The sequence below is a fragment of the Pristiophorus japonicus genome, chromosome 9 (genome assembly GCF_044704955.1).
Source record: "Pristiophorus japonicus isolate sPriJap1 chromosome 9, sPriJap1.hap1, whole genome shotgun sequence".
Lineage (NCBI taxonomy): Eukaryota > Metazoa > Chordata > Chondrichthyes > Pristiophoridae > Pristiophorus > Pristiophorus japonicus.
Genome location: NC_091985.1, coordinates 183,194,498 through 183,222,295, shown reverse-complemented (window position 1 = coordinate 183,222,295; position 27,798 = coordinate 183,194,498). Strand labels below are relative to the sequence as shown.

General features: G+C 48.0%; 1 protein-coding gene across 2 annotated transcripts; it reads left to right on the top strand.

Annotated features, from left to right (window-relative positions):
* Positions 1-43: 43 nt before the first annotated feature.
* Positions 44-24,864, top strand: LOC139272776 (protein phosphatase Slingshot homolog 3-like). 2 transcript variants are annotated; one of them, XR_011594962.1, is made up of 5 exons: positions 44-148; positions 533-719; positions 13,427-13,473; positions 14,120-14,266; positions 24,326-24,864. XR_011594962.1 is itself a non-coding variant. In XM_070888887.1 (4 exons), exons 1-4 carry the CDS (start codon positions 717-719, stop codon positions 24,369-24,371), a joined length of 243 nt encoding a protein of 80 aa, XP_070744988.1. In that variant the 5' UTR covers positions 165-716; the 3' UTR covers positions 24,372-24,864. The 2 variants fall into 2 exon arrangements, 1 of the variants encoding a protein (XP_070744988.1); XM_070888887.1 differs by lacking the exon at positions 44-148 and having other exon boundaries at positions 165-719.
* Positions 24,865-27,798: the final 2,934 nt, after the last annotated feature.

Genomic DNA, 27,798 nt, shown 5'->3' with positions numbered 1-27,798 from the left:
ACAGCTGGAGGCGCGCTTCTCCCAGTCACGTGGCTCCTGATTTGAATCCTGGCGCGCCCTTCAACCGCCCCAGCGCGTGTAGCGTCCGTAACCCAGCAACGCGAGCTTTGTGACGTCGGTAATCTGGCAACGCGGTGTGTGACGTTAAGTAAGCTGGCATCAGGAGCGGGCTGTGTGTGTGATATATGTCTGTGTCCGTGTGATATATGTCTGTGTACGTGTGTGATATATGTCTGTGTACGTGTGATATATGTCTGTGTACGGGCTTGTGTGTGTGTTTGGGAGATGTATGTACCTGTGTGTGTGTGTGTGATTATATGTCTGTGCTTATATGTGTGTCTGTGTGTACGCGTGTGGCTATATTTGTGTCTCTGTTTGTATCTGTGTTTCCCCTGTCCGTTTATTCGGATCTTTCTAAATACTATTCAGTCCCAATGTGTCTGGGCCAATTACCTCCCCAGAAAGTGCTGAATTGTCACTTTAATCTGGTGCATTCTGATTAATTTGATTCCTTTCTTCATTTGTTCTTCAGATGTGGGCGGCGCTCTCGAGGCCAGCATTTATTGCCCATCCCTAAATGCCCCCGAGAAGGTGAGAGTGAGTCGCCTTCTTGAACCGCTGCAATCCGTGTGGTGAAGGTGCTCCCATAGTGCTGATAGGGAGGGAGTTCCAAGATTTTGACCCAGCGACTATGAAGGATATATTTCCAAGTCAGGATGGTGAGTAACTTGGAGCGGAACTTGCAGGTGATGGTGTTTCCATGCACTTGCTGCCCTTGTCCTTCTCGGTGGTAGAGGTCGCGGGTCTGGGATGTGCTGCCAAAGAAGCCTTGGTGAGTTGCTGCAGTGCATTTTGTAGATGGTGCACACTGCAGCCACGGTGCACCGGTGGTGGAGGGAGTGAATGTTGAAGGTGGTGGATGCAGAGCCAATCAAGTGGGCTGCTTTGTTCTTAAAAAAGGAGGTAGACAAAAAGCAGGAAACTATAGACCAATTAGCCTAACATCTGTCATTAGGAAAATGCTGGAGTCCATTATTAAGGAAGCAGTAGCAGGACATTTGAAAAAGCATAATACAATCAAGCAGAATCAGCATGGTTTTATGAAAGGGAACTCTCACTTCACAAATTTGCTGGAGTTCTTTGAGGATGTAATGAGCAGGATGAATAAGGGGGAACCAGTGGATATGGTGTATTTGGATTCCTGGAAGACATCTGACAAGGTGCCACATAACAGGTTACTGCACAAGATAAAAGTTCACTGGGTTGGGGGTAATATATTAGCATGGATAGAGGATTGGCTAACTAACAGAAAACAGAGAGTCAGGATAAATGGGACATTTTCTGTTTGGCAATCCGTGACTAGTGGGGTGTCGCAGGGTTCAGTGCTGGGGCCTCAACTATTTACAATCGAAATTAATGACTTGGATGAGAGGATCAAGTGTAATGTCGCCATGTTGCTTGATGATACAAAGATGGGTGGGAAAGCAAATTGTAAGGAGGACACAAACAATCTACAAAGGGATATAGATAGACTAAGTGAGTGGGCAAAAATTTGGCAGATGGAGTATAATGTGGGAAAAGGTGAGGTTATCCACTTTGACAGAATAAATAGAAAATCAATTTACAAATTAACTGGAGAAAAATTGCAAAGTTCTGCAGTACAGAGGGACCTGGGGGTCCTGGTGCATGAAACACAAAAAGTTAGTATGCAGGTACAGCAAGTGATCAGGAAGGCAAATGGAATGTTGGCATTTATTGCAAGGGAGATAAAGCAGAGAAGTTTTGCTACAGCTATACAAGGTATTGGTGAGGCCACACCTGGAATACTGCGTGCAGTTTTGGTTTCCATATTTACGGAAAGATATACATGCTTTGGAGGCCGTTCAGAGTAGGTTCGCTAGGTTAATTGCGGGGATGAGGGAGTTGACATGACGAAAGGTTGAGTAGGTTGGGCCTCTACTCATTGGAGTTCAGAAGAATGAGAGGTGATCTTATTGAAACGTACAAGATTAGGAGGGGGCTTGACAAGGTGGATGCAGAGAGGATGTTTCCACTGATGGGGGAGACCAGAACTAGAGGGATGATCTTAGAATAAGGGGCCGCTCATTTAAAACAGAGATGAGGAGGAATTTCTTCTGAGAGGGTTGTAAATCTGTGGAATTTGCTGCCTCGGAGAGGAGTGGAGGCTGGGCCATTGAATATATTTAAGGTGGAGATTGACAGATTTTTGAGTGATAAGGGAATAAAGGTTATGGGGAGTGGACAGGGAAGTGGAACTGAGACCATGATCAGATCTGCCATGATTGTATTAAATGGAGGAGCAGGCTCGATGGACCAAATAGCCCAATCCTGCTCCTATTTCTGATGTTCTTATGGATAGAGGGAGGGCTAACTAACAGAAGACAGAGAGTCAGGATAAATGGTTCATTCTCCGGTTGTCAAACAGTAACTAGTGCGGTGCCACAGGGATCGGTGCTAGGAATCTCAACTATTGGGACCAAGTGTAATGTAGCTCAGTTTCCTGATGATACAAAGATGGGTGGGAAAGCAAGTTGTGAGGAGGACACAATGAATCTGCAGAGGGATATTGACAGACTAAGAGAGTGGGCAAAAATGTTATAGATGGTGTATAATGTGGGAAAGTGTGAGGCTATCCACTTTGGCAAGAAAAAGAAAAACACAAATTATTATTTAAATGGAGAGATATTACAAAATGCTGCAGTACAGAGGGACCAGGGGGTCTCTCTGTCATAAGAACATAAGAAATAGGAACAGGATTAGTCCATACGGCCCCTCGAGCCTTCTCCGACATTTTATATGATCATGGATGATCCGATCATGGACTCCGGTCCACTTTCTTGCCCGCTCCCCATAACCCTTGTCGTTTAAGAAGCTGTCTATCTCTGTTTTAAATTTATTCAATGAGCCACAGCTCTCTGAGGCAGCGAATTCCACAGAATTACAACCCTCTGAGAGAAGAAATTTCTTCTCTTCTCAGTTTTAAATGGGCGGCCCCTTATTCTAAGTTTATGCCCCCTATTTCTAGTCTCCCCTATCAGTGGAAACATCCTCTCTGCATCCACCTTGTCAAGCCCCCTCATAATCTTATACGTTTCGAGAAGATCACCTCTCTTTCTTCTGAATTCCACTGTGTATAGGCCCAACCTCATCAACCTTTCCTCATAAGTCAACCCCCTCATCTCTGGAATCAACCGAGTGAACCTTCTGAGCTGCCTCCAAAGCAAGTATATCCTTTCGTAAATATGGAAACCAAAACTGCACGCAGTATTCCAGGTGTGGCTTCACCAATACCTTGTATAGCTGTAGCAAGACTTCTCTGCTTTATCCACCTTGCAATAAAGACCAACATTCCATTTGCCTTCCTGATCACTTGCTGTACCTGCATACTAACTTTTTGTGTTTCATGCACAAGGACCCCCAGGTCCCTGTGTAATGCAGATATTTACAATTTTTCTCCATTTAATTTGAATTTGCTTTTCTATTTATTCTGTCAAAGTGGATAACCTCACATTTTCCCACATTCTACTCCATCTGCCAAATTTTTGCCCACTCACTTAGTCTATCTATATCTGTTTGTAGATTGTTTGTGTCCTCCTCACAATTTGCTTTCCCACCCATCTTTGTATCATCAAGAAACATGGCGACATTACACTTGATCCTCTTATCCAAGTCATTAATATAGATTGTAAATAGTTGAGGCCCCAGCACCGAACCCTGCGGCACCTCACTAGTCACGGATTGCCAAACAGAAAATGTCCCATTTATCCTGACTCTCTGTTTTCTGTTAGTTAGCCAATCCTCTATCCATGCTAATATATTACCCCCAACCCCGTGAACTTTTATCTTGTGCAGTAATCTGTTATGTGGCACCTTGTCAAATGCCTTCCAGGAATCCAAATACACCATATCCACTGGTTCCCCCTTATTCATCCTGCTTATTGCATCCTCAAAGAACTCCAGCAAATTTGTGAAGTGAGAGTTCCCTTTCATAAAACCATGCTGATTCTGCTTGATTGTATTATGCTTTTTCAAATGTCCTGTGACTGCTTCCTTAATAACGGACTCCAGCATTTTCCTAATGACAGATGTTAGGCTAATTGGTCTATAGTTTCCTGCTTTTTGTCGACCTCCTTTTTTAAGGACAAAGCAGCCCACTTGATTGGCTCTGCATCCACCACCTTCAACATTCACTCCCTCCACCACCGGCACATCGTGGCTGCAGTGTGCACCATTTACAAGATGACAAGATAACAAGATAAAGGTCCATCTACAAGATCCATGGTTTATATCCATGCAGCAAATATATTTAAGAAAAGCCTGTTGGCCGATGAGAAACTGTTCAGGTGCCAGTGTGCTGCTGGTTTGCCCAACATTTTGCCTGTAATGGAAAATAACTGAACATTTCTCCCAGTGTCACCTTTGCTGTAATGAATGTGTCTTTTAATAAGCCTCACGTCCTTGCTCATGTCTGCTGCAGTTGTGTAGAAAGGGAATGTGTGAAGTGATGTTGTTTGTATGGAGATGTGAAACAAGGAAACGGTATCTGTGTGTGGCAGTGACACAGCCTTGTGGTCACAGGCAGAACCAGGCACCGATATCCTTGTGGTTATGGTTTGAGCAGGTCAGATCATGAATGCTCGAGCTAAGAGGTGCCAGGTATCGGCAGCAGCGGAAGTAAATACAATCTAAATGTAAATTCCGATGTAGTTTATCTTCATTTATTCCTATTTTAATAGCTTTTGCTGAATGTGGCCCATGCCAAGTGCCAGGATATTGGATCAGGCCCACCATAAAAAATGAGGCAGACAATGTCAACCGGATTCCCCCATCCACCAACCTAACAACTTCTTTACAAACTCAAGCAAGCTTGTTTACCGGAATCCGTGTTCAGTCTCTCTAATGGCCCCTTCCCTTTCCCCATGATCGAAAACAGCATCTCTCCGGATTCCCTTTAAGCACATTCCCGATGATCGAGGTCACATTGATGGGCCTTCAGTTCCCGAGCTCAGACTTGTGCCCAATTTGCAAAATGGGAACTATGTGTGCTATCTTCCAGTCTCAGGGAACAATCCATGACTCGACTGAGTTGTTGGAGATATGGGCAAGGGGCTGACAGAGCACCCATCCCATCTCTTTAAACACCCTTGGGTGGGTATCATCCGCATTAGGGTGAAATTAGGGACGTGTGCAATAAAGGTACAGCAGTTATCATGGGCGACTTTAATCTACATATAAATTGGGCTAACCAAACTGCTAGCAATACGGTGGAGGAGGATTTCCTGGAATGTATTAGGGATGGTTTTCTGGACCAATATGTCGAGGAACCAACTAGAGGGCTGGCCATTCTAGACTGGGTGATGTGCAATGAGAAAGGACTAATTTGCAATCTTGTTGTGCGAGGCCCCTTGGGGAAGAGTGACCATAATATGGTAGAATTCTTTATTAAGATGGAGAATGACACAGTTAATTCAGAGACTAGGGTCCTGAACTTAAGGAAAGGTATGAGACGTGAATTGGCTAGAATAGACTGGCGAATGATTCTTAAAGGGTTGACGGTGGATAGGCAATGGCAAACATTTAAAGATCACATGGATGAACTTCAACAATTGTACATCCCTGTCTGGAGTAAAAATAAAACGGGGAAGGTGGTACAACCGTGGCTAACAAGGGAAATTGGGGATAGTGTTAAATCCAAGGAAGAGGCATATAAATTGGCCAGAAAAAGCAGCAAACCTGAGGACTGGGAGAAATTTAGAATTCAGCAGAGGAGGACAAAGGGTTTAATTAGGAGGGGGAAAATAGAGTATGAGAGGAAGCTTGCTAGGAACATAAAAACTGACTGCAAAATCTTCTATAGATATGTGAAGAGGAAAAGATTAGTGAAGACCAACATAGGTCCTTTGCAGAATCAGGTGAATTTATAATGGGGAACAAAGAAATGGCAGACCAATTGAACAAATACTTTGGTTCTGTCTTCACAAAGGAAGACACATATAACCTTCTGAAAATACTAGGGGACCGAGGGTCTAGTGGGAAGGAGGAACTGAAGGAAGCCCTTATTAGTCGTGAAATTGTGTTCGGGAAATTGATGGCATTGAAGGCCCATAAATCCCCAGGGCCTGATAGTCTGCATCCCAGAGTACTTAAGGAAGTGGCCCTAGAAATAGTGGATGCATTGGTGATCATTTTCCAACAGTCTATCAACTCTGGATCAGTTCCTATGGACTGGAGGGTAGCTAATATAACACGACTTTTGAAAAAAGGAGGGAGAGAGAAAACAGGTAATTATAGACCAGTTAGCCTGACATCAGTAGTGGGGAAAATGTTGGAATCAATTATTAAAGATGAAATAGCAGCACATTTGGAAAGCAGTGACAGGATCGGTACAAGTCAGCATGGATTTATGAAAGGGAAATCATGCTTGACAAATCTTCTCGAATTTTTTGAGGATGTAACTAGTAGAGTGGACAAAGGAGAAACAGTGGATGTGGTGTATTTGGACTTTCAAAAGGCTTTTGACAAGGTCCCACACAAGAGATTAGTGTGTAAAATTAAAGCACATGGTATTGGGGGTACTGATGTGGATAGAGAACTGGTTGGCAGACAGGAAGCAGAGAAAAGGGATAAACGGTCCTTCTCAGAATGGCAGACAGTGACTAGTGTGGTGCCGCAGGGCTCAGTGCTGGGACCCCAGCTATTTACAATATACATAAATGATTTGGATGAGGGAATTGAGTGTAATATCTCAAGTTTGTAGATGACACTAAACTGGGTGGCGGTGTGAGCCATGAGGATGCTAAGAGGCTACAGGGTGACTTGGACAGGTTAGGTGAGTGGGCAAATGCATGGTAGATGCAATATAATGTGGATAAATGTGAGGTTATTCACTTTAGTGGCCAAAACACGAAGGCAGAATATTATCTGAATGACGGCAGATTAGGAAAAAGGGAGGTGCAACGAGACCAGGGTGTCATGGTATATCAGTCATTGAAAGTTAGCATACAGGTATAGCAGGCGGTGAAGAAGGCAAATGGCATGTTAGAAACATAGAAACATCGAAAATAGGTGCAGGAGTAGGCCATTCGGCCCTTCGAGCCTGCACCGCCATTCAATGAGTTCATGGCTGAACATGCAACTTCAGTACCCCATTCCTATTTTCTCGCCATACCCCTTGATTCCCCCTAGTAGTAAGGACTACATCTAACTCCTTTTTGAATATATTTAGTGAATTGGCCTCAACAACTTTCTGTGGTAGAGAATTCCACAGGTTCACCACTCTCTGGGTGAAGATGTTTCTCCTCATCTCGGTCCTAAATGGCTTACCCCTTATCCTTAGTCTGTGACCCCTGGTTCTGGACTTCCCCAACATTGGAACATTCTTCCTGCATCTAACCTGTCTAAACCCATCTGAATTTTAAACGTTTCTATGAGATCCCCTCTCATTCTTCTGAACTCCAGTGAATACAAGCTAAGTTGATCCAGTCTTTCTTGATATGTCAGTCCCGCCATCTCGGAAATCAGTCTGGTGAACCTTCGCTGCACTCCCTCAATAGCAAGAATGTCCTTCCTTAAGTTAGGAGACCAAAACTGAACACAATACTCCAGATGGGGCCTCACCAAGGCCCTGTACAACTGTAGTAACACCTCCCTGCCCCTATACTCAAATCCCCTCGCTCTGAAGGCCAACATGCCATTTGCTTTCTTAACCGCCTGCTGTACCTGCATGCCAACCTTCAATGACTGATGTACCATGACACCCAGGTCTCGTTGCACCCCTTTTCCTAATCTGTCACCATTCAGATAAGAGTCTGTCTCTCTGTTTTTATCACCAAAGTGGATAACCTCACATTTATCCACATGATACTTCATCTGCCATGCATTTGCCCACTCACCTAACCTATCCAAGTCACTCTGCAGCCTCATAGCATTCTCCTCGCAGCTCACACTGCCACCCAACTTAGTGTCATCCGCAAATTTGGAGATATTACATTTAATCCCCTCGTCTAAATCATTAATGTACAATGTAAACAGCTGGGGCCCCAGCACAGAACCTTGCGGTACCCCACTAGTCACTGCCTGCCATTCTGAAAAGTAACCATGTTGGCCTTCACAGCTAGGAGATTTGAGTATTGGAACAGGGAGGTCTTATTGCAGTTGTACAGGGCCTTGGCGAGGCCTCACCTGGAATAGTGTGTTCCGTTTTGGTCTCCTAATCTGAGGAAGGACGTACTTGCTATTGAGGGAGTGCAGCGAAGGTTCACCAGATAGATTCCGGGGATGGCGGGACTGACATATGAGGAGAGACTGGATCGACTGAGCCTGTATTCACTGGAGTTTAGAAGAATGAGAGGGGATCTCATAGAAACATATAAAATTCTGACGGGACTGGACAGGTTAGCTGCAGGAAGAATGTTCCCGATGTTGGGGAAGTCCAGAACCAGGGGACACAGTTTTAGGATAAGGGGTAGGCCATTTAGGACTGAGATGAGGAGAAACTTCTTCACCCAGAGAGTTGTTAACCTGTGGAATTACCTGCCGCAGAGAGTTGTTGATGCCAGTTCATTGGATATATTCAAAAGGGAGTTAGATATGGTCCTGATGGCTAAAGGGATCAAGGGGTATGGAGAGAAAGCAGGAAAAGGGTACTGAGGTGAATTATCAGCCATGATCTTATTGAATCGTGGTAGAGGCTCGAAGGGCTGAATGGCCTACCCCTGCACCTATTTTCTATGTTTCTATGCACCTTACCTGTGTCAAGATTAACTTGCACGGTGACTTTGCTGTCAGTGAAGAGAGATGAGAAAGACCAAAGTGCCATTTGCCCCTCTCAGTGTGACCCTGAAGGACTATGTCCAGGATGAAGTTCTCCCCGATATGATCCTCCCATCAGATTGTCCACTCTGAGCTCCAGCCAGGTGATGCTAAATACTCGGGTGGGAAAGACAAAAATCCACAGGAATGTATTGAAAGCAACACTAATTTATTTGTCTATATCCCAAATATTGAAGTCCAGCCCAGTTATAGGGTTATTAACATCAGCGGAAACAAAGCCCAACTGTCAGAATGAACACGATTCAGTCCGGGATGTGATTAACAGCAGCAATAACAGCAGAGTACAAACCCTGCAGTCACTTGTGAACTCGCTGGTGCCTCAGCAGGATGGATGACCGAGTGAATCCCTTCCCACACTCGGAGCAGGTGAACGGCCTCTCCCCAGCGTGAATTCGCCGGTGCCTCAGCAGGCTGAATGACCGAGTGAATCTCTCCGCACACTCAGAGCAGGGGAACGGCCTCTCCCCAGTGTGAACTCGCTGGTGTATCAGCAGGTCGGATGACTGAGTGAATCTCTTCCCACAATCGGAGCAGCTGAATGGCCTCTCCCCAGTGTGACCTCGCCGATGTGTTTCCAGCTGGGACGGGTATTTGAAACGTTTCCCACAATCCCCACATTTACACAGTTTCTCCCCAGTATGACTGCACTTGTGTCTCTCCAGGTTGGATGATTGACTGAAGCCTTGTCCACACACAGAGCACGTGTACCCTTTCTCCCCGCTGTGAACAGTGCCTGTTGCTTCCATGGTCAAAGGCCGATGATATTCAGGTCCTGATGATTCGAGTGACTCCGTCAAATCTTAATGTGATGTTTGGTTTGAGCCTCCGGTCGACAAATCCTCCCCGTTTAATACCCTGTAAAGTGAATTTCAAACAGGAAAAAGGTTGGGTGAGAGAGAACCCACAAAAACACAAAGTCAGGAGGTGAAATTGAGCTGAATGAACCTGGCTATTTGTGCGGCCGTCAGCAGAAAAAAAATGACGATGAAAGCTGTCGGATTGTGGTAATAACCCAACTGATCACTAATGTCCTTCACCCGGTCTGGGCCTACGCAAGACTCTGACCTCTATGGGAGGAGGGAGAGGTGGACGGGGTGAAGGGGAGGGGCTTTATACTTCTGCAGGTCAACCAGAACTTTGACAGAACTTCCCAAACCCACAACCTCTCCCACCTAGATGGACCAAGGCAGCAGGTGCTTGGGAAATCCATCACCTCCACGTTCCCCTCCAAGTCTCACACCATCCTGACTTGGGCATATATCACCGTTCCTACATCGTCACTGGGTGAAAATCCTGGAACTCCTCACCTAACAGCATTGTGGAAGGACCGTCACCACACGGACTGCAGCGGTTTGAGAAAAAGGCCCATCATCACCTTGTCAAGGGGCAAATGGAAATTGGAAATATATTCTGGCATTACACCCACATCCCAAGAATGGATTAAAATAAATCTGTATATTGAAAGCCTCTACAGAAATACTTGTTCCTAAACCAATACTCTTCTACATTGTGCGGACAGTGTCTGTTTCACAACCTAATCTCCCCTAGAATCCACCGCCATTGACAGTCTCTCATCGGAAATTGCTGGGCCCAACTGGGCTCAGAGCTACTGGGGTTAAACCCAGCAGCTTCTCCCCCCCCGCCCCTCCCTCTCCACTCCAGCTCAAACTGATGCAACAAACAGACCCACACAGGAGGCCAGGGATCGACTTCCGCATCCAGCGCCCACCCTGATACAGAGCGGCTCTGGATTGGTCGCTCTGTGTTTCCAGTATCGATGCACTTAAGATCAGCATATGAGGGAGAAGGGAAGAGGCTTATGCTGATCGAGTTAGAACCATAGAATCAGAGAATGGTTACAGCATGGAAGTAGACCATTCGGCCCGTCAAGCCCGTGCCAGCTCTCTGCAAGGGCACCTCAGCTGATGACACTGCAGTTCCGTGTACAGGAACACTGGAAAGGGTGAGCTCAGCAGAATGTCGCTAATCAGCAACCCCCAGACAAGATGTCCTAGCAGAATACTGAACAAAGGAATTCCTGTAACTGGGTTAAAAGAAGAAGATTAGGCGCAGGCAGAACCCAAGGACAGCAGAGATAAGGGGGTCTGGAGAATATCACGAGGCCATGAGTAAGCCCCAGCTAAACATGAAATGATCACGCAGTCCCCTGGTGCCTGGGGGCCAATCCCATTGGCCCAATAAAACCGATTTGCAATCTATAATCGTTATGATTGGATTGTGTCCAGCCGACATAGACTGAGTAATTGTAATGAACTGTTGTAAAACATATAAATATCGATGAATTTCTTTGTTCGACGGAGAGTAGTGCCTGAAGTAATCCAGAGCTTTCTCCCCGCTGGCGTAATAAAGACCGTTTTGATGTTTGGAACCGACCCAGAGTGGCGAGTGATTCTTCCAGGATTTCGCTCGCGCTAACCGGTTGAATTTCAAATTCAGTTGGAGGGTGAGAAAGTTGGTTCTCAAACCAGGGTCCTAAGCTTAAATAAAGGAGACTACAATGGGATGAGGGCAGAGTTGGCTAAAATGAACTGGGAAAATAGACGAAAGAATGGGACGGTTGATGAGCAGTGGCAGACATTTAAGGAGATATTTCATAACCTTCAACAAAAATCTATCCCAATGAGAAGGAAAGACTGTAAGAGAAGGGATAACCATCCGTGGCTAACTCAGGAAATAAGGGAGGGTATCAAATTGAAAACAAAGGCATACAGTGTGGCCAAGACTAGTGGGAGGCCAGAGATTTATGACATTTTTAAAAGCCAGCAGAGAACAACTAAAAAAATGATTGAGAGGGAAGATAGATTATGAAAGTAAACTAGCACAAAATATAAAAACAGATAGTAAGAGTCCTTCATGGTAGAAGACACTAAAAACACCCCAATAGCGGATAATCAAGGTGCTATAGGTAGGGAGGAACGTAATACTATCACTAATGATGTAGTACTAGATAAAATAATGGGATTAAAGGTGGACAAGTCCCCTGGACCTGATGGCTTGCATCCTAGGGTCTTAAGAGAAGTGGCTGCAGAGATAGTGGATGCATTGGTTGTAATAAACCGGGTCCTTTTCAGAATGGCAGGCAGTGACCAGTGGGGTGCTGCAGGGTTCAGTGCTGGGACCCCAGCTATTTACAATATACATCAATGATTTGGATGAAGGAACTGAATGTAATATCTCCAAGTTTGCAGATGACACTAAGCTGGGTGGCGTTGTGAGCTGTGAGGAGGATGCTAAGAGGCTGCAGGGTGACTTGGACAGGTTAAGTGAGTGGGAAAATGCATGGCAGATGCAGTATAATGTGGATAAATGAGAGGTTATTCACTTTGGGGGCAAAAACAGGAAGGCAGAGTATTATCTGAATGGTGGCACATTGGGAAAAGGGGAGGTGCAATGAGACCTGGGTGTCATGGTACATCAGTCATTGAAATTTGGCATGCAGGTACAGCAGGCAGTGAAGAAGGCAAATGGTATGTTGGCCTTCATAGCGAGAGAATTTGAATATAGGAGCAGGGAGGTCTTACTGCAGTTGTACAGAGCCTTGGTGAGGCCTCACCTGGAATATTGTGTTCAGTTTTGGTCTCCTAATCTGAGGAAAGACTTTCTTACTATTGAGGTAGTACAGCGAGGGTTCACCAGATTGATTCCCGGGATGGCAGGACTGACATATGAGGAGAGACTGGATCAACTGGGCCTGTATTCACTGGCGTTCAGAAGAATGAGAGGGGATCTCATAGAAACATATAAAATTCTGACGGGATTGGACAGGTTAGAGGCAGGAAGAATGTTGCTGTTGCTGGGGAGTTCCAGAACCCGGGTCACAGTCAAAGAATAAAGGGTATGCCATTTAGGACCGAGATGAGGAGAAACATCTTCACTCAGAGAGTGGTTAACCTGTGGAATTCTCTACTGCAGAGGGTTTTTCATGCCAGTTCATTGAATATATTCAAGAGGGAGTTAGATATGGTCCTTGCAGCTAAAGGGTTCCAGGGGTATAGAGAGAAAGCAGGAAAGGGGTACTGAGGTGAATGATCAGCAATGATCGTATTGAATGGTGGTGCAGGCTCGAAGGGTCGAATAGCCTACTCCTGCACCTATTTTCTATGCTTCTATGTCTCTCTGTCTCTCACTCTCTGTCTCTTTCTCTCTCTGAATCTCGCCCTGTCTCTCTCATTCTCTCTCTCCCTCTTTCTCTCTCTCTCTCTCTGCCTCTCTCTTTCTTTCTCTCTCTCTCTCGCTCTCTCTGTCTCCCTCTCTCTCTCTCTCTGTCTCTCACTGTCTCTACGTGTCTTGCTCTCTCTCTCTCTCTCTCGCTCTCTCTGTCTTTCTCTTTTTCCGTCAGTCTCTATCATCGTCTCACTCTCTTTGTGTCTCTCTTTCTCTCTGTCTCTCTCTCTCTCTTTCTATCTCTCTCTCTCTCTCTCTCTCTCTCTCTCCATCTCTCTCTCCATCTCTCTCCATCTCTCTCTCTCTCTCTCTCTCTCCGTCTCTCTTTCTATCTCTGCTTGTCCTGTCATTCAGGACACATTTTAAACTGTGATCTTTATATTCTCAGGGTTCGGAACGGAATGCTTCAAACCTGGATGAATTGTACCGAAATGGGTAAATTTCAACCTCTGAGTGTGAGTGTGAGTGTGTGTGTGTGAGTGTGAGAGTGTGTGTGTGAGTGTCTTGGTCTCTGTGTCTGCGTGAGTGTCTCTGTGAGTCTGTGAGTGTCTCTGTGAGTGGGTGTGTGCGTGTGTGAGAGTGATTGTGTGTGTGTGAGAGTGTGTATGAATGTCGATGTCTGAATGTGAGAGTGTGTTTGTGTCTCTGTCTGTGTGCGAGTGTGTGTGTGTGAGAGAGACTGTGTGTGTGAGAGAGACTGTGTGAGTGTTTGTGTGTGTGAGAGTGAGCGAGTGTGTCTGAATGTGAGTGTGTGTGTGAGAGTGTATGTGTGTGTGTGAGAGACTGTGTGTGCGTGTAAGAGTGTAATAGTGTGTATTGATGTGTGTGTGCGTGTGTCTGTGTGTGTGTGAGAGAGTGTGTGTGTGTGTGTGAGAGAGTGCGTGTATGAAAGACTGTGTGTGTGTGTGTAAGAATGTAATAGTGTGTGTTTATGTGTGTGTCTGTGTGTGTGAGAGTGAGAGTGCGTGTGCGTGCGTCTGTGTGTGTAGTACCTGGGATGATCCACCATGATTAAAGCCGCTGTACCCAGGGCCGTTGTCGAGGTTCTGAGATTTGTCTGTTTCTTGTTGCCGTATTTCAGAGTGGAGTTCATCTTGAACGGGACACGGGAAATCGATAATTTCTTCCCCGACCGATTTGAGTATCTGATCATTCGGCTTTACGATGAGGAGCTGACAGACCTCCTGTCTCACTGGGAACAGAGCGACAGATTTATCTCCACTGCACGGTGAGTGGCCAAGGTCGGGACTGTACAGCAAGGTAGAATATATATCTACACAATCCACGTGTAGATCATAGAATCAGAGAAATTTACAGCACGGAAGGAGGCCAATTCGGCCCATTGTGCACACGCCGGCCGACCAAGAGCTACCCAGCCGAATCCCACTTTCCAGCTCTGGGTCCGTATCCCTGTAGGTTACGGCACTTCAAGTGCACATCCAAGTACTTTTTCAATGTGGTGAGGGTTTCTGCCTCTACCACCCTTTCAGGCAGTGAGTTCCAAACCCCACCACCCTCTGGGTGAAGACATTTACCCTCAAATCCCCTCTAAACCTCCCCCCAATTACTTTAAATCTATTCCCCCTGGTAGTTGACCCCTCTGTCAAGGGAAACGGGTCCTTCCTACCCACTCTATCCAGGCCCCTCATAATTTTATATACCTCAATCAGGTCTCCCCTCAGCCTCCTCTGTTCCAAAGAAAACAACCCCAGCCTATCCAAACTTTCCTCATAGCTAAAATTCTCCAGTACCGGAACATCCTCGTAAATCTCCTATGTACCCTCTGTAGTGCAATCATGTCCTTCCTGTAATGTGGTGACCAGAACTGCATGCAGTACAGTTATCCGAAAGATGCACCTGCGACAGTGCGGCACTCCCTCAGTACTGTCCCTCCAACAGTGCAGTGCTCCATCAGTACTGCCACTCCGACAGTGCGGCGCTCCCTCAGTACTGCCCCTCTGACAGTGCGGCCCTCCCTCAGTACTGCCCGTCTGACAGTGCGGCACTCCCTCAGTACTGCCCCTCGGACAGTGCGGCTCTCCCACAGTACTGCCCCTCCGACAGTGCGGCGCTCCCTCAGTACTGCCCCTCCAACAATGCGGCACTCCTTCAATACTGTCCCTCAGTGAGGCACTCCCTCAGTACTGCCCCTCCGACAGTGCGGTGCTCCCTCAGTACTGCCCCTCCGACAGTGTGGCACTCCCTCAATACTGCCCCTCCGACAATGCGGCGCTCCCTCAGCAGTGCCCCTCTGACAGTGTGGCGCTCCCTCAGTACTGTCCCTCAGTGCAGCACTCCCTCAGTACTGCCCCTCCGACAGTGTGGCACTCCCTCAATACTGTCCCTCCGGCAATGCGGCACTCCCTCAGCAGTGCCCCTCCGACAGTGTGGTGCTCCCTCAGCAGTGCCCCTTTGACAGTGTGGCGCTCCCTCAGTACTGCCCATCCAACAGTGCGGCACTCCCTCAGTACTGCCCCTTCGACAGTGCGGCGCTCCCTCAGTACTGCCCTCTGACAGTGCGGCACTCCCTCAGTGCAGCACTCCCTCAGTACTGCCCCTCTGACAGTGCGGCGCTCTCTCAGTACTGTCTCTCAGTGCGGCATTCCCTCAGTACTGCCCCTCCGACAGTGCGGTGCTCCCTCAGTACTGCCCCTCTGACAGTGCGGTGCTCCCTCAGTACTGCCCCTCCGACAAAGCGGCACTCCCTCAGTACTGCCCTTCCGACAGTGCGGCACTCCCTCAGTACTGCCCCTCCCACAGTACGCCACTCCCTCAGTACTGCCCTTCCAACAGTGCGGCGCTCCCTCAGTACTGCCCCTCCGACAGTGCGGCACTCCCTCGGTACTGCCCGTCTGACAGTGTGGCACTCCCTCAGTACTGGGTAACAGGGGAACCCCGCCCTTGGATTAAGTCATACAATTCTATGACCTTCTGACTCCGAGGCGAGAGAGAGAGAGAGAAAGACTGACTATGGCATGGCTGACACCTGATGTCGGATGAAAATGTATTCTGTTGGATACAGGCTAATAAGACCATAAGAAATAGGAGCAGGAGAAGAACATACGGCCCCATGAACCTGCTCCGCCATTCAATATGATCATGGCTGATCCGATTATGGACTCAGCTCCACTTCCCTTCCTGCTCCCCATAACCCCTTATCCCCTTATCAGTTAAGAAATTGTCTATCTCTGTCTTAAATTTATTCAATGTTTTGGCTTCCGCAGCTCTCTGAGGCAGTGAATTCCACAGATTTACAACCCTCAGAGAGAAGAAATTCCTCCTCATCTCAATTTTGAATGGGCGGCCCCTTATTCTAAGATCGTGCCCTCTCGTTCTAGTCTCCCCCATCAGTGGAAACATCCTCTCTGAATCCACCTTGTCAAGCCCCTTCATAATCTTATACATTTCGATAAGATCACCTCTCATTTTTCTGAATTCCAATGAGTAGAGGCCCAACCTACTCAACTTTTCCTCGTAAGTTAACCCCCTCATCCATGGAATCAACCGAGTGAACCTTCTCTGAACTGCCTCCAATGCAAGTATGTCCTTTCATAAATACAGAAACCAAAACTGCACGCAGTACTCCAGGTGTGACCTCACCAATACCCTGTATAACTGTAGCAAGACTTCCCTGCTGTTATACTCCATCCCCTTTGCAATAAAGGCCAAGATACAATTGGCCTTCCTGATCACTTGCTGTACCTGCACACTAACCTTTTGTGTTTGATGCACAAGTACCCCCAGGTCCCGCTGTACTGCAGCACTTTGCAATCTTTCTCCATTTAAATAATAACTTGCATTTTACCACGTTAAAGACGGTATATAAATACAAGTTGTTGTTGTAACTCAGGCCAGTCCATCACATAGAAACATAGAAAATAGGTGCAGGAGTAGGCCATTCGGCCCCTCGAGCCTGCACCGCCATTCAACAAGATCATGGCTGATCATTCTTTCAGTACCCCTTTCCTGCTGTCTCTCTATACCCCTTGATCCCCTTAACCGTAAGGGCCATATCTAACTCCCTCTTGAATATATCCACTGAACTGGCAACAACAACTCTCTGCGGCAGGGAATTCCACAGGTCAACAACTCTCTGAGTGAAGAAGTTTCTCCTCATCTCAGTCCTAAATGGCCTACCCCTTATCCTAAGACTATGTCCCCTGGTTCTGGACTTCCCCAACATCGAGAACATTCTTCCCGCATCTAACCTGTCCAGTCCCGTCAGGATCTTATATGTTTTTATGAGATTCCCCCTCATCCTTCTAAACGCCAGTGAATAAAGGCCCAGTGATCCAGTCTCTCCTCATATGACAGCCCAGCCATCCCTGGAATCAGTCTGGTGAACCTTCGCTGCACTCCCTCGATATCAAGAATGTCCTTCCTCAGACTAGGAGACCCAAACTGAACACAATATTCCAGGTGAGGCCTCACTAAGGCCCTGTGCAACTGCAGTAAGACCTCCCTGCTCCTATATTCAAACCCCCTAGCTATGAAGACTAACATACCATTTGCCTTCTTTACCGCCTGCTGTACCTGCGTCCCCATTTTCAGTGACTGATGAACCATGACACCCAGGTCTCGTTGCACCTCCCCTTTTTCTAGTCTGCCGCCATTCAGATAATATTCTGCCTTTGTGTTTTTGCCCCCAAAATGGATAAGCTCATATTTATCCACATTATACGGCATCTGCCATGTATTTGCCCACTCACCTAATCTGTCCAAGTCACCCTGCAGCCTCTTAGCGTCTTGTTCACAGCTCACACCACCACCCAGTTTAGTGTCATCCGCAATATTACACTCTATTCCTTCACCCAAATCATTAATTTATATTGTAAAGAGCTGGGGTCCCAGCACTGAGCCCTGCGGCACTCCACTAGTAACTGCTTGCCATTCTGAAAAGAACCCGTTTATCCTGACTCTCTGCTTCCTGTCTGCCAACCAGTTCTCTATCAATGTCAGTACATTACCCCCAATACCATGCGCTTTGATTTTGTACACCAACCTCTTGTGCGGGACCTTGTCAAAAGCCTTTTGAAAGTCCAAGTACACCACATCCACTGGTTCTCCCCCGTCCACTCAACTCGTTACATCCTCAAAAAATTCCATAAGATTCGTCAAGTATGATTTCCCTTTCATAAATCCATGCTGACTCGGTCCGATCCTGTCACTGCTTTCCAAATGGGCTGCTATTTCACCCTTAATGATTGATTCCAACATTTTCCCCACGACTGATGTCAGGCTAACCGGTCTATAATTACCCGCTTTCGCTCTCCCTCCTTTTTTAAAAAGTGTCGTTACATTAGCTACCTTCCAGTCCATAGGAACTGATCCAGAGTCGATAGATTGTTGGAAAATGATCACCAATGCATCCACTATTTCGAGGGCCACATCCTTAACTACTCTGGGATGCAGACTATCAGGACCCGGGGATTTATCAGCCTTTAATCCCATCAATTTCCTGAACACAATTTCCCACCTAATAAGGATATCTTTCAATTCCTCATTCTCACTAGACCCACTGTCCCCTAGTACATTCGGAAGGTTATTTGTGCCTTCCTTCGTGAAGACAAAGCCAAAGTATTTGTTCAATTGGTCTGCCATTTCTTTGTTCTCCATTATAAATTCACCTGAATCCGACTGCAAGGGACCTATGTTTGGCTTTACTAATCTTTTTCTCTTCACATATTTACAGAAGCTTTTACAGTCAGTTTTTATGTTCCCTGCAAACTTCCTTTCGTACTCTATTTTCCCCTTCTTAATTAAACCCTTAGTCCTGCTCTGTTGAATTCTAAATTTCTCCCAGTCCTCAGGTTTGTTGCTTTTTCTAGCCAATGTATATGCCTCTTCCTTGGTTTTAAATCTATCCTTAATTTCCCTTGTTAGCCATGGTTGAACCACCTTCCCAGTTTTCTTTTTACTCCAGACAGGGATGTACAAATGCTGAAGTTGATCCATGTGATCTTTAAATGTTTGCCATTGCTGATCCACCGTCAACCCTTTAAATATCCTCTGCCAGTCCATTCTAGCCAATTCACACCTCATACCGTCGAAGTTACCTTTCCTTAAGTTCAGGACCCTAGTTTCCGAATTAACTTTGTCACTCTCCATCTTAATAAGGAATTCTACCATATTATGGTCACTCTTCCCCAAAGGGCCTCGCACAACAAGATTGCTAATTAGACCCTTCTCATTACACATCACCCAGTCTAGGATGGCCAGCTCCCTGGTTGGTTCCTCGACATATTGGTCAAGAAAACCATCCCGAATACACTCCAGGAAATCCTCCTCCACCCCATTGCTTCCAGTTAGGTTAGCCCAATCTATATCTAGATTAAAGTCGTCCATGATTACTGCTGTACCTTTATTGCACACATCCCTTATTTCTTGTTTGATGCTGTCCCCAACCTCACTACTACTATTTGGTGGTCTATACACAACTCCCACTAGCGTTTTCTGCCCTTTCGAATTCCACAGCTCCACCCATACCGATTCCACATCATCCAGGCTAATGTCCTTCCTTACAATTGCATTGATTTCCTCTTTAACCAGCAACGCCACCCCACGTCCTTTTCCTTTCTGTCTATCCTTCCTAAATGCTGAATACCCTTGGATATTGAGTTCCTAGCCTTGGTCACCCTGGAGCCATGTCTCTGTGATGCCAATCACATCGTATCCGTTAAGTGCTATCTGTGCAGTTAATTCGTCCACCTTATTCTGCATACTCCTCGCATTGAGGCACAGAGCCTTCAGGCGTGTCTTTTTAACACACTTTGCCCCTTTTGAATCTTGCTGTAATGTGGCCCTTTTTGCTTTTTGCCTTGGGTTTCTCTGCCCTCCACTTTTACTATTCTCCTTTCTATCTTTTGCTTCTGCCCCCGTTCTATTTCCCTATGTCTCCCTGCATAAGTTCCCATCCTCCTGCCATATTAGTTTAACTCCTCCCCAACAGCACTAGCAAACACACTCCCTTGGATATTGGTTCCGATCCTGCTCAGGTGCAGACTGTTCGGTTTGTACTGGTCACACCTCCCCCAGAACCGGTTCCAATGTCCAAGGAATTTTAATCCCTCCCTTCTGCACCATTTCTCAAGCGAAGTATTCATTTGAGCTATCTTGCGATTCCTACTCTGACTAGCACGTGGCACTGGTAGCAATCCTGAGATTACTACTTTTGAGGTCCTACTTTTTAATTTAACTCCTAGCTCCCTAAATTTGTCTCGTAAGACCTCAACCCATTTTTTACCTATATCGTTGGTACCTATATGCATCACGACAACTGGCTGTTCACCCTCCCTTTTCAGAATGTCCTGCACCTGCTCAGAGACACCCTGTGGAGTGACCATAACTTGTATTTATATAGCGCCTTTAATGTCTCAGGGCGTTTCACAGGAGCGTATCAAAAGAAAATTGACACCGAGCCGCAGAAGGAGAAATTAGGGCAGGTGAACAAAAGCTCGGTCAAAGAGGTAGGTTTTAAGGAGTGTCTTGAAGGAGGAGAGTGAGGTAGAGAGGCAGAGAGGTTTAGGCAGGGAGTTCCAGAGATTGGGGCCAAGGCAACAGAAGGCACAGCCACCGATGGTGGAGCGATTATAATCAGGGATGCTCAAGAGGGCATCATTAGGAAATGAACTGGCATCAACAACTCCCTGCGGTAGGGAATTCCACAGGTTAATAACTCTGAGTGAAGAAGTTTCTCCTCATCTCAGTCCTAAATGGCCTACCCCTTATCCTTAGACTATGTCCCCTGATGCTGGACTTCCCCAACATCGGAAACATTCTTCCTGCATCGAACCTGTCCAGTCCCGTCAGAATTTTATATGTATCTATGAGATCCCCTCTCATCCTTCTAAACTCCAGTGAATACAGGCCCAGTCGATCCAGTCTCTCCTCATATGTCAGTCCTGCCATCCCGGGAATCAGTCTGGTGAACCTTCGCTGCACTCCCTCAATAGCAAGAATGTCCTTCCTCAGATTAGGAGAGCAAAACTGAACACAATATTCCAGGTGGGGCCTCACTAAGGCCCTGTACATCTGCATTAAGACCTCCCTGCTCCTGTACTCAAATCCCCTAGCTATGAAGGCCAACATACCATTTGCAAAAGTTTCTACAGGTATGTAAAGAGAAAAAGGTTAGTAAAGACAAACGTAGGTCCCCTGCAGTCAGAATCAGGGGAAGTCACAACGGGGAACAAAGAAATGGCAGACCAATTGAACAAGTACTTTGGTTCGGTATTCACTAAGGAGGATACAAACAACTCCGGATATAAAAGGGGTCAGAGGGTCTAGTAAGGAGGGGGAACTGAGGGAAATCTTTATTAGTCGGGAAACTGTGTTGGGGAAATTGATGGGATTGAAGGCCGATAAATCCCCAGGGCCTGATGGACTGCATCCCAGAGTACTTAAGGAGGTGGCCTTGGAAATAGCGGATGCATTGACAGTCATTTTCCAACATTCCATTGACTCTGGATCAGCCAATGTAACCCCACTTTTTAAAAAAGGAGGGAGAGAGAAAACAGGGAATTATAGACCGGTCAGCCTGACCTCAGTAGTGGGTAAAATGATGGAATCAATTATTAAGGATGTCATAGCAGTGCATCTGGAAAATGGTGACATGATAGGTCCAAGTCAGCATGGATTTGTGAAAGGGAAATCACGCTTGACAAATCTTCTGGAATTTTTTGAGGATGTTTCCAGTAAAGTGGACAAAGGAGAACCAGTTAATGTGGTATATTTGGACTTTCAGAAGGCTTTCGACAAGGTCCCACACAAGAGATTAATGTGCAAAGTTAAAGCACATGAGATTGGGGGTAGTGTGCTGACGTGGATTGAGAACTGGTTGTCAGACAGGAAGCAAAGAGTAGGAGTAAATGGGTACTTTTCAGAATGGCAGGCAGTGACTAGTGGGTGCCGCAAGGTTCTGTGCTGGGGCCCCAGCTGTTTACATTGTACATTAATGATTTAGACGAGGGGATTAAATGCAGTATCTCCAAATTTGCGGATGACACTAAGTTGGGTGGCAGTGTGAGCTGCGAGGAGGATGCTATGAGGCTGCAGAGTGACTTGGATAGGTTAGGTGAGTGGGCAAATGCATGGCAGATGAAGTATAATGTGGATAAATGTGAGGTTATCCACTTTGGTGGTAAAAACAGAGAGACAGACTATTATCTGAATGGTGACAGATTAGGAAAAGGGAAGGTGCAACGAGACCTGGGTGTCATGGTACATCAGTCATTGAAGGTTGGCATGCAGGTGCAGCAGGCGGTTAAGAAAGCAAATGGCATGTTGGCCTTCATAGCGAGGGGATTTGAATACAGGGGCAGGGAGGTGTTGCTACAGTTGTACAGGGCCTTGGTGAGGCCACACCCTGGAGTATTGTGTACAGTTTTGGTCTCCTAACTTGAGGAAGGACATTCTTGCTATTGAGGGAGTGCAGCGAAGATTCACCAGACTGATTCCCGGGATGTCGGGACTGACCTATCAAGAAAGACTGGATCAACTGGGCTTGTATTCACTGGAGTTCAGAAGAATGAGAGGGGACCTCATGAAAACGTTTAAAATTCTGACGGGTTTAGACAGGTTAGATGCAGGAAGAATGTTCCCAATGTTGGGGAAGTCCAGAACCAGGGGTCACAGTCTGAGGATAAGGGGTAAGCCATTTAGGACCGAGATGAGGAGAAACTTCTTCACCCAGAGAGTGGTGAACCTGTGGAATTCTCTACCACAGAAAGTAGTTGAGGCCAATTCACTAAATATATTCAAAAGGGAGTTAGATGAAGTCCTTACTACTCGGGGGATCAAGGGTTATGGCGAGAAAGCAGGAAGGGGGTACTGAAGTTTCATGTTCAGCCATGAACTCATTGAATGGCGGTGCAGGCTAGAAGGGTTGAATGGCCTGCTCCTGCACCTATTTTCTATGTTTCTATGTTTCTATGTCTTCTTCACCACCTGCTGTACCTGCATGCCAACCTTCAATGACTGATGAACCATGACACCCAGGGCTCATTGCACCTCCCCTTTTACTAATCTGCCGCCATTCAGATAATATTCTGCCTTCGTGTTTTTGCCACCAAAGTGGATAACCTCATATCTATCCAGATTATACTGCATCTGCCATGCGTTTGCCCACTCACCTAACCTGTCCAAGCCACCCTGCAGCCTTTTAGCATCCTCCTCACAACTCACACCACTACCCAGCTTAGTGTCAGCTGCAAACTTGGAGATATTACACTCAATTCCCTCATCCAAATCTTTAATGTATATTGTAAATAGCTGGAGCCCCAGCACTGAGCCTTGCGGCACCCCACTGGCCACTGCCTGCCATTCTGAAAAGGACCCGTTTATCCCGACTCTCTGCTTCCTGTCTGCCAACCAGTTTTCTATCCACCTCAGTACATTACCCCCAATACCATGTGCTTTAATTTTGTACACCAATCTCGTGTGTGGGACCTTGTCAAAAGCCTTTTGAAAGTCCAAATACACCACATCCACTGGTTCCCCCTTGTCCACTCCCAGTTACATCCTCAAAAAATTCCAGAAGATTTGTCAAGCAGGAATTCCCTTTCATAAATCCATGCTGACTTGAACTGATCCCATCACTGCTTTCCAAATGTGCTGCTATTTCATCTTTAATAATTGATTCCAACATTTCCCCATCTCGGGTATTGTGGGGATGGAGGAGATTACAGAGATAGGGAGAGGTGTCGGGGCTGGAGGAGCTTACAGAGAAAGGGAGGTGTGTCAGGGCTGGAGGAGGTTAAAGGGATAGGGAGGGTTGTAGGAGCTGAGGTGGTTACAGAGATAGGCAAGGGTGTAGGGGCAAGAGGAGGTTACAGGGATAGGGAGGGTTTTAGGGGGTGGAGGAGATTGCAGAGATAGGGAGGGGTGTAGGGACTGGAGGACTTTACAGACATCGGGAGGGGTGTAGGGCTGGAGGAGGTTACAGAGATAGGGCAAGTAGTAGGGGCTGGAAGAGGTTACAGAGATAGGGAGGGATGTAGGGGATGGAGGAGGTTACAGAGATAGGGATGGGTGTAGGGGTTGGAGGAGGTTACAGAGATAGGGAGGTGTGTTGGGGCTGGAGGAGATTACAGAGATAGGGAGAATTGTAGGGGCTGGAGGAGGTTACAGAGATAGGAAGAGGCGAGGAGGCCATGGAGGGATTTGAAAACAAGGAGGAGGGTTTTATACTCGGTGTCGCGTGGGTCTAATCACTCCCCCCACCCCCCCCTGCCCCGGGGACAGGCTTCCCCCGTGTGATGCATTCCTTCGCCCCTCTATCTCTCCGTAGGGCAAGGACTGGTTCCCGCTCGAGCCTGGAGACCCGCTGTTCCTGACCGGGGCAGGCCAGACCATCCCGTACAGCGGCCAGCGCTCCGTCTGCCCCGTCTTGCTCAACGAGGCCGTCTACTATGAGAAGGGTATCGCATTATGCGGTGCGGAGCAGGCGAGGATTCGGGCCCCCGCGAGACGCAGAGATGGGGTCGATCATCGACCAGTTCTCAAGCCGCTCCGTCGCCCTCTCCCCAGGTAATCTCCCCTGGATTTTTAGCTTTGTTCTGCAAACAAAGGACCTCTCGGATCTCTCTGTTGTTTGTCTGGAATCATCCACCAATAAAAAAACTTCAGCGAGGGTATCCAGAAACCCTAACTTTCGTCGCCAAATGTTGTATCTTCTTTCCCGACCTCACAAACACACACACAGAGTCTGAGGTGGCTGTTAACCCCAGGAACTTGTCAGGCCACCTGAATTCTTTATTGTTAGTCGCATTACCACAGTTGTTCCCGAGCTGGAACTATGTTGCCCCTGCTTCCTGTCACGGATCATTAAAGATGGCCAACATTCTCCCAGCTCAATTCTGGCCCTGGGAATCGTCCTCGTCTCTCTCTGTCTTTATTTCACGCTTCCTACTGGTGTACCTTGCTTAGGCTACACTTGGAGCACCGTGCACAGTTTGGTCTCCATATACCTGGGTTAGACCACACTTGGAGCACCGTGCACAGTTCTGGTCTCCATATACCTGGCTTAGGCCACACTGGGAGCACCATTCAGGAGCTGGTGTGTGAGTGTGAGGCCTCCCATGGTGGAAAAGCCGGTGTGTGTGTGTGAGGCCCCCCCCCATGGTGGAAGAGTTGGAGTGTGAGGCCCCCCATGGTAGAAGAACTGGGGTGTGAGGCCCCCATGGTGGAAGAGCTGGAGTGTGAGGCCCCCGTGGTGGAAGAGCTGGAGTGTGAGGCCCCCCCATGGTGAAGAGCTGGAGTGTGTGGGAGGCCCATCATGGCGGCAGAGCCGGAGTGTGAGGCCCCACATGGTGGAAGAGCTGATGTGTGATGCCCCCCATGGTGGAAGAGCCAGAGTGTGAGGCCTCCCATGTGGAAGAGCCGATGTGTGTGAGGCCTCCCCATGGTGGAAGAGCCGATGTGTGTGAGGCCCCCCCATGGTGGTAGAGCCGATGTGTGTGAGGCCCCCCATGGTGGAAGAGCCGATGTGTGTGAGGTCCCCCCATGGTGGAAGAGTTGGTGTGTGAGGCCCCCCATGGTGGAAGAGTTGGAGTGTGAGGCCCCTCATGGTGGAAGAGCCAATGTGTGTGAGGGGTCCCCCATAGTGGAAGAGCCGGAGTGTGAGTGGCCCCCCATAGTGGAAGAGCCGGAGTGTGAGGCGCCCCAAGGTGGAAGAGCCATTGTGTGAGGCCCCGCATGGTGGAAGAGCTGATGTGTGGGAGAGGCCCCCCATAGTGGAAGAGCCGGAGTGTGAGGCGCCCCATGGTGGAAGAGCCGAGGTGTGGGAGAGGCCCCTCATAGTGGAAGAGCCGGAGTGTGAGGCGCCCCATGGTGGAAGAGCCGAGGTGTGGGAGAGGCCCCTCATAGTGGAAGAGCCGGAGTGTGAGGCGCCCCATGATGGAAGAGCCGTTGTGTGAGGCCCCCATGGTGGAAGAGCTCCCGCCTTCGCACACATCCTGACGTCACAGACAGGAGGGCGGGGCCTCAAATTGCGCTCTGTGCCGTGACGTCACGCCATTGCGCAATCCGAGTCGAGCGGGAACGTCTGGACGTCATTACGACCCCTCCACACCAACGTCCCGCGGCGCGGAAGTCGTAGGGTGAAAGGTCAGCGCCGGCTGAAGATGGCTTCAGCGAGCGGGACCGGGGACACGGAGCGGGAGAAGCCGCAGCCCCGGCGGGGGAGGAGCGCGGGCCTGCGGACAGTGAGGGAGAGAGCCCCCGCGCCGGGAAACCCAAGTCCGGCCGCGTCTGGAAACACAACGGCCGTAGGTGAGGGGCCGCGCTCTGATTGGTGCAGGGAGAGAAGGGCCGCGCTCTGATTGGTCCGGGGGGGCAATGGGGCACGTGGGGGCAGCGGGCCCGCGCTCTGATTGGTCTGGGGAGGACAATCGGGCACGTGCGGGTGGGAGGGTCGCAATCTGGTCCGGAGGGGAGAGGGGCCGCGCTCTGATTGGTCCGGGGGGGGGGGGGGGTAACAGTGGGGCACATGGGAAGGCGAGGGCTGATTAGGTTAGAGGACAATGGGCCTGCGCTCTGATTGGCCGGGCAGTGAGCAGACGGTCACCCCCCATGACGGTTCCCGGGGGCAGCCCTGGCCTTGACCGCTATTCCTGGGTCAGAGGTCGCTGTCCCCCAATGACAGGCTTGGCGCCCGATTCCAAAATTGCCCAAGTGGCTGACGGCGAGGTCGCAGGTCACGCTCGGTCCGAGCAACGGCTTCAGTTGGTTCCCTGGGATTGTGAACGTTGCTGGCAAGGCCGGCATTTACTGCCCGTCCCTGATCACCCCGTGAGAAGGTGGTAGTGAGCCGCCGCCTTGAACTGCTACAGTCCGTGTGGTGAAGGTGCTCCCACAGTGCTGTTAGGGAGGGAGTTCCAGGATTGTGACCCAGCGACAATGAGGGAACAGCGATATATTTCCAAGTCAGGCTGGTGTGTGACTCGGAGGGAAACGTGGAGGTGGTGATGTTCCCCTACGCCTGCTGCCCTTGTCCGTCTAGGTGATAGAGGTTGCGGGTTTGGGAGGTGCTGCTGGAGACGCCTTGGTGAGTTGCTGCAGTGCATCTTGTAGATGGTACACACTGCAGCCACGGTGTGCCGGTGGTGGAGGGAGTGAAACATAGAAACAGAGGAAATAGTTGCAGGAGTAGGCCATTCGGCCCTTCGAGCTTGCAGCACCATTCAAAATGATCATGGCTGATCATGCAACCTCAGTACCCCTTTCCTGCTTTCTCTCCATACCCTTTGATCCCTTTAGCCATAAGGGCCACATCTAACTCCCTTTTGAATATATCTAACGAAATGGCCTCAATAACTTTCTGTGGTAGAGAATTCCACAGGGTCACAATTCTCTGAATGAAGAAGTTTCTCCTCATCTTGGTCCTAAATGGCTTACCCCTTATCCTTAGACTGTGTCCCCTGGTTCTCGACTTCCCCAACATCGGGAACATTCTTCCTGCACCTAACCTGTCCAGCCCCTTCAGAATTTTATATGTTTCTCTGAGATCCCCTCTCTTCTTCTAAATTCCAGTGAATATAAGCCTAGTCAATCCACTCTTTCTTCATATGTCAGTCCTGCCATCCCGGGAATCATTCTGGTGAACTTTCGCTGCACTCCCTCAATAGCAAGAATGTCCATCCTCAGATTAGGAGACCAAAACTATACACATTATTCAAGTTGTGGCCTCACCAAAGCCCTGTACATTGGCAGTAAGACCTCCCTGCTCCTATACTCAAATCCTCTCACTATGCAGACCAACAT

Coding starts and splice junctions, on each gene's coding strand:
- LOC139272776 (XM_070888887.1), top strand. Junction 13,474..14,119: donor GATGAATTGTACCGAAATGG/GTAAATTTCAAC, acceptor GCCGTATTTCAG/AGTGGAGTTCATCTTGAACG. Junction 14,267..24,325: donor AGATTTATCTCCACTGCACG/GTGAGTGGCCAA, acceptor ATCTCTCCGTAG/GGCAAGGACTGGTTCCCGCT.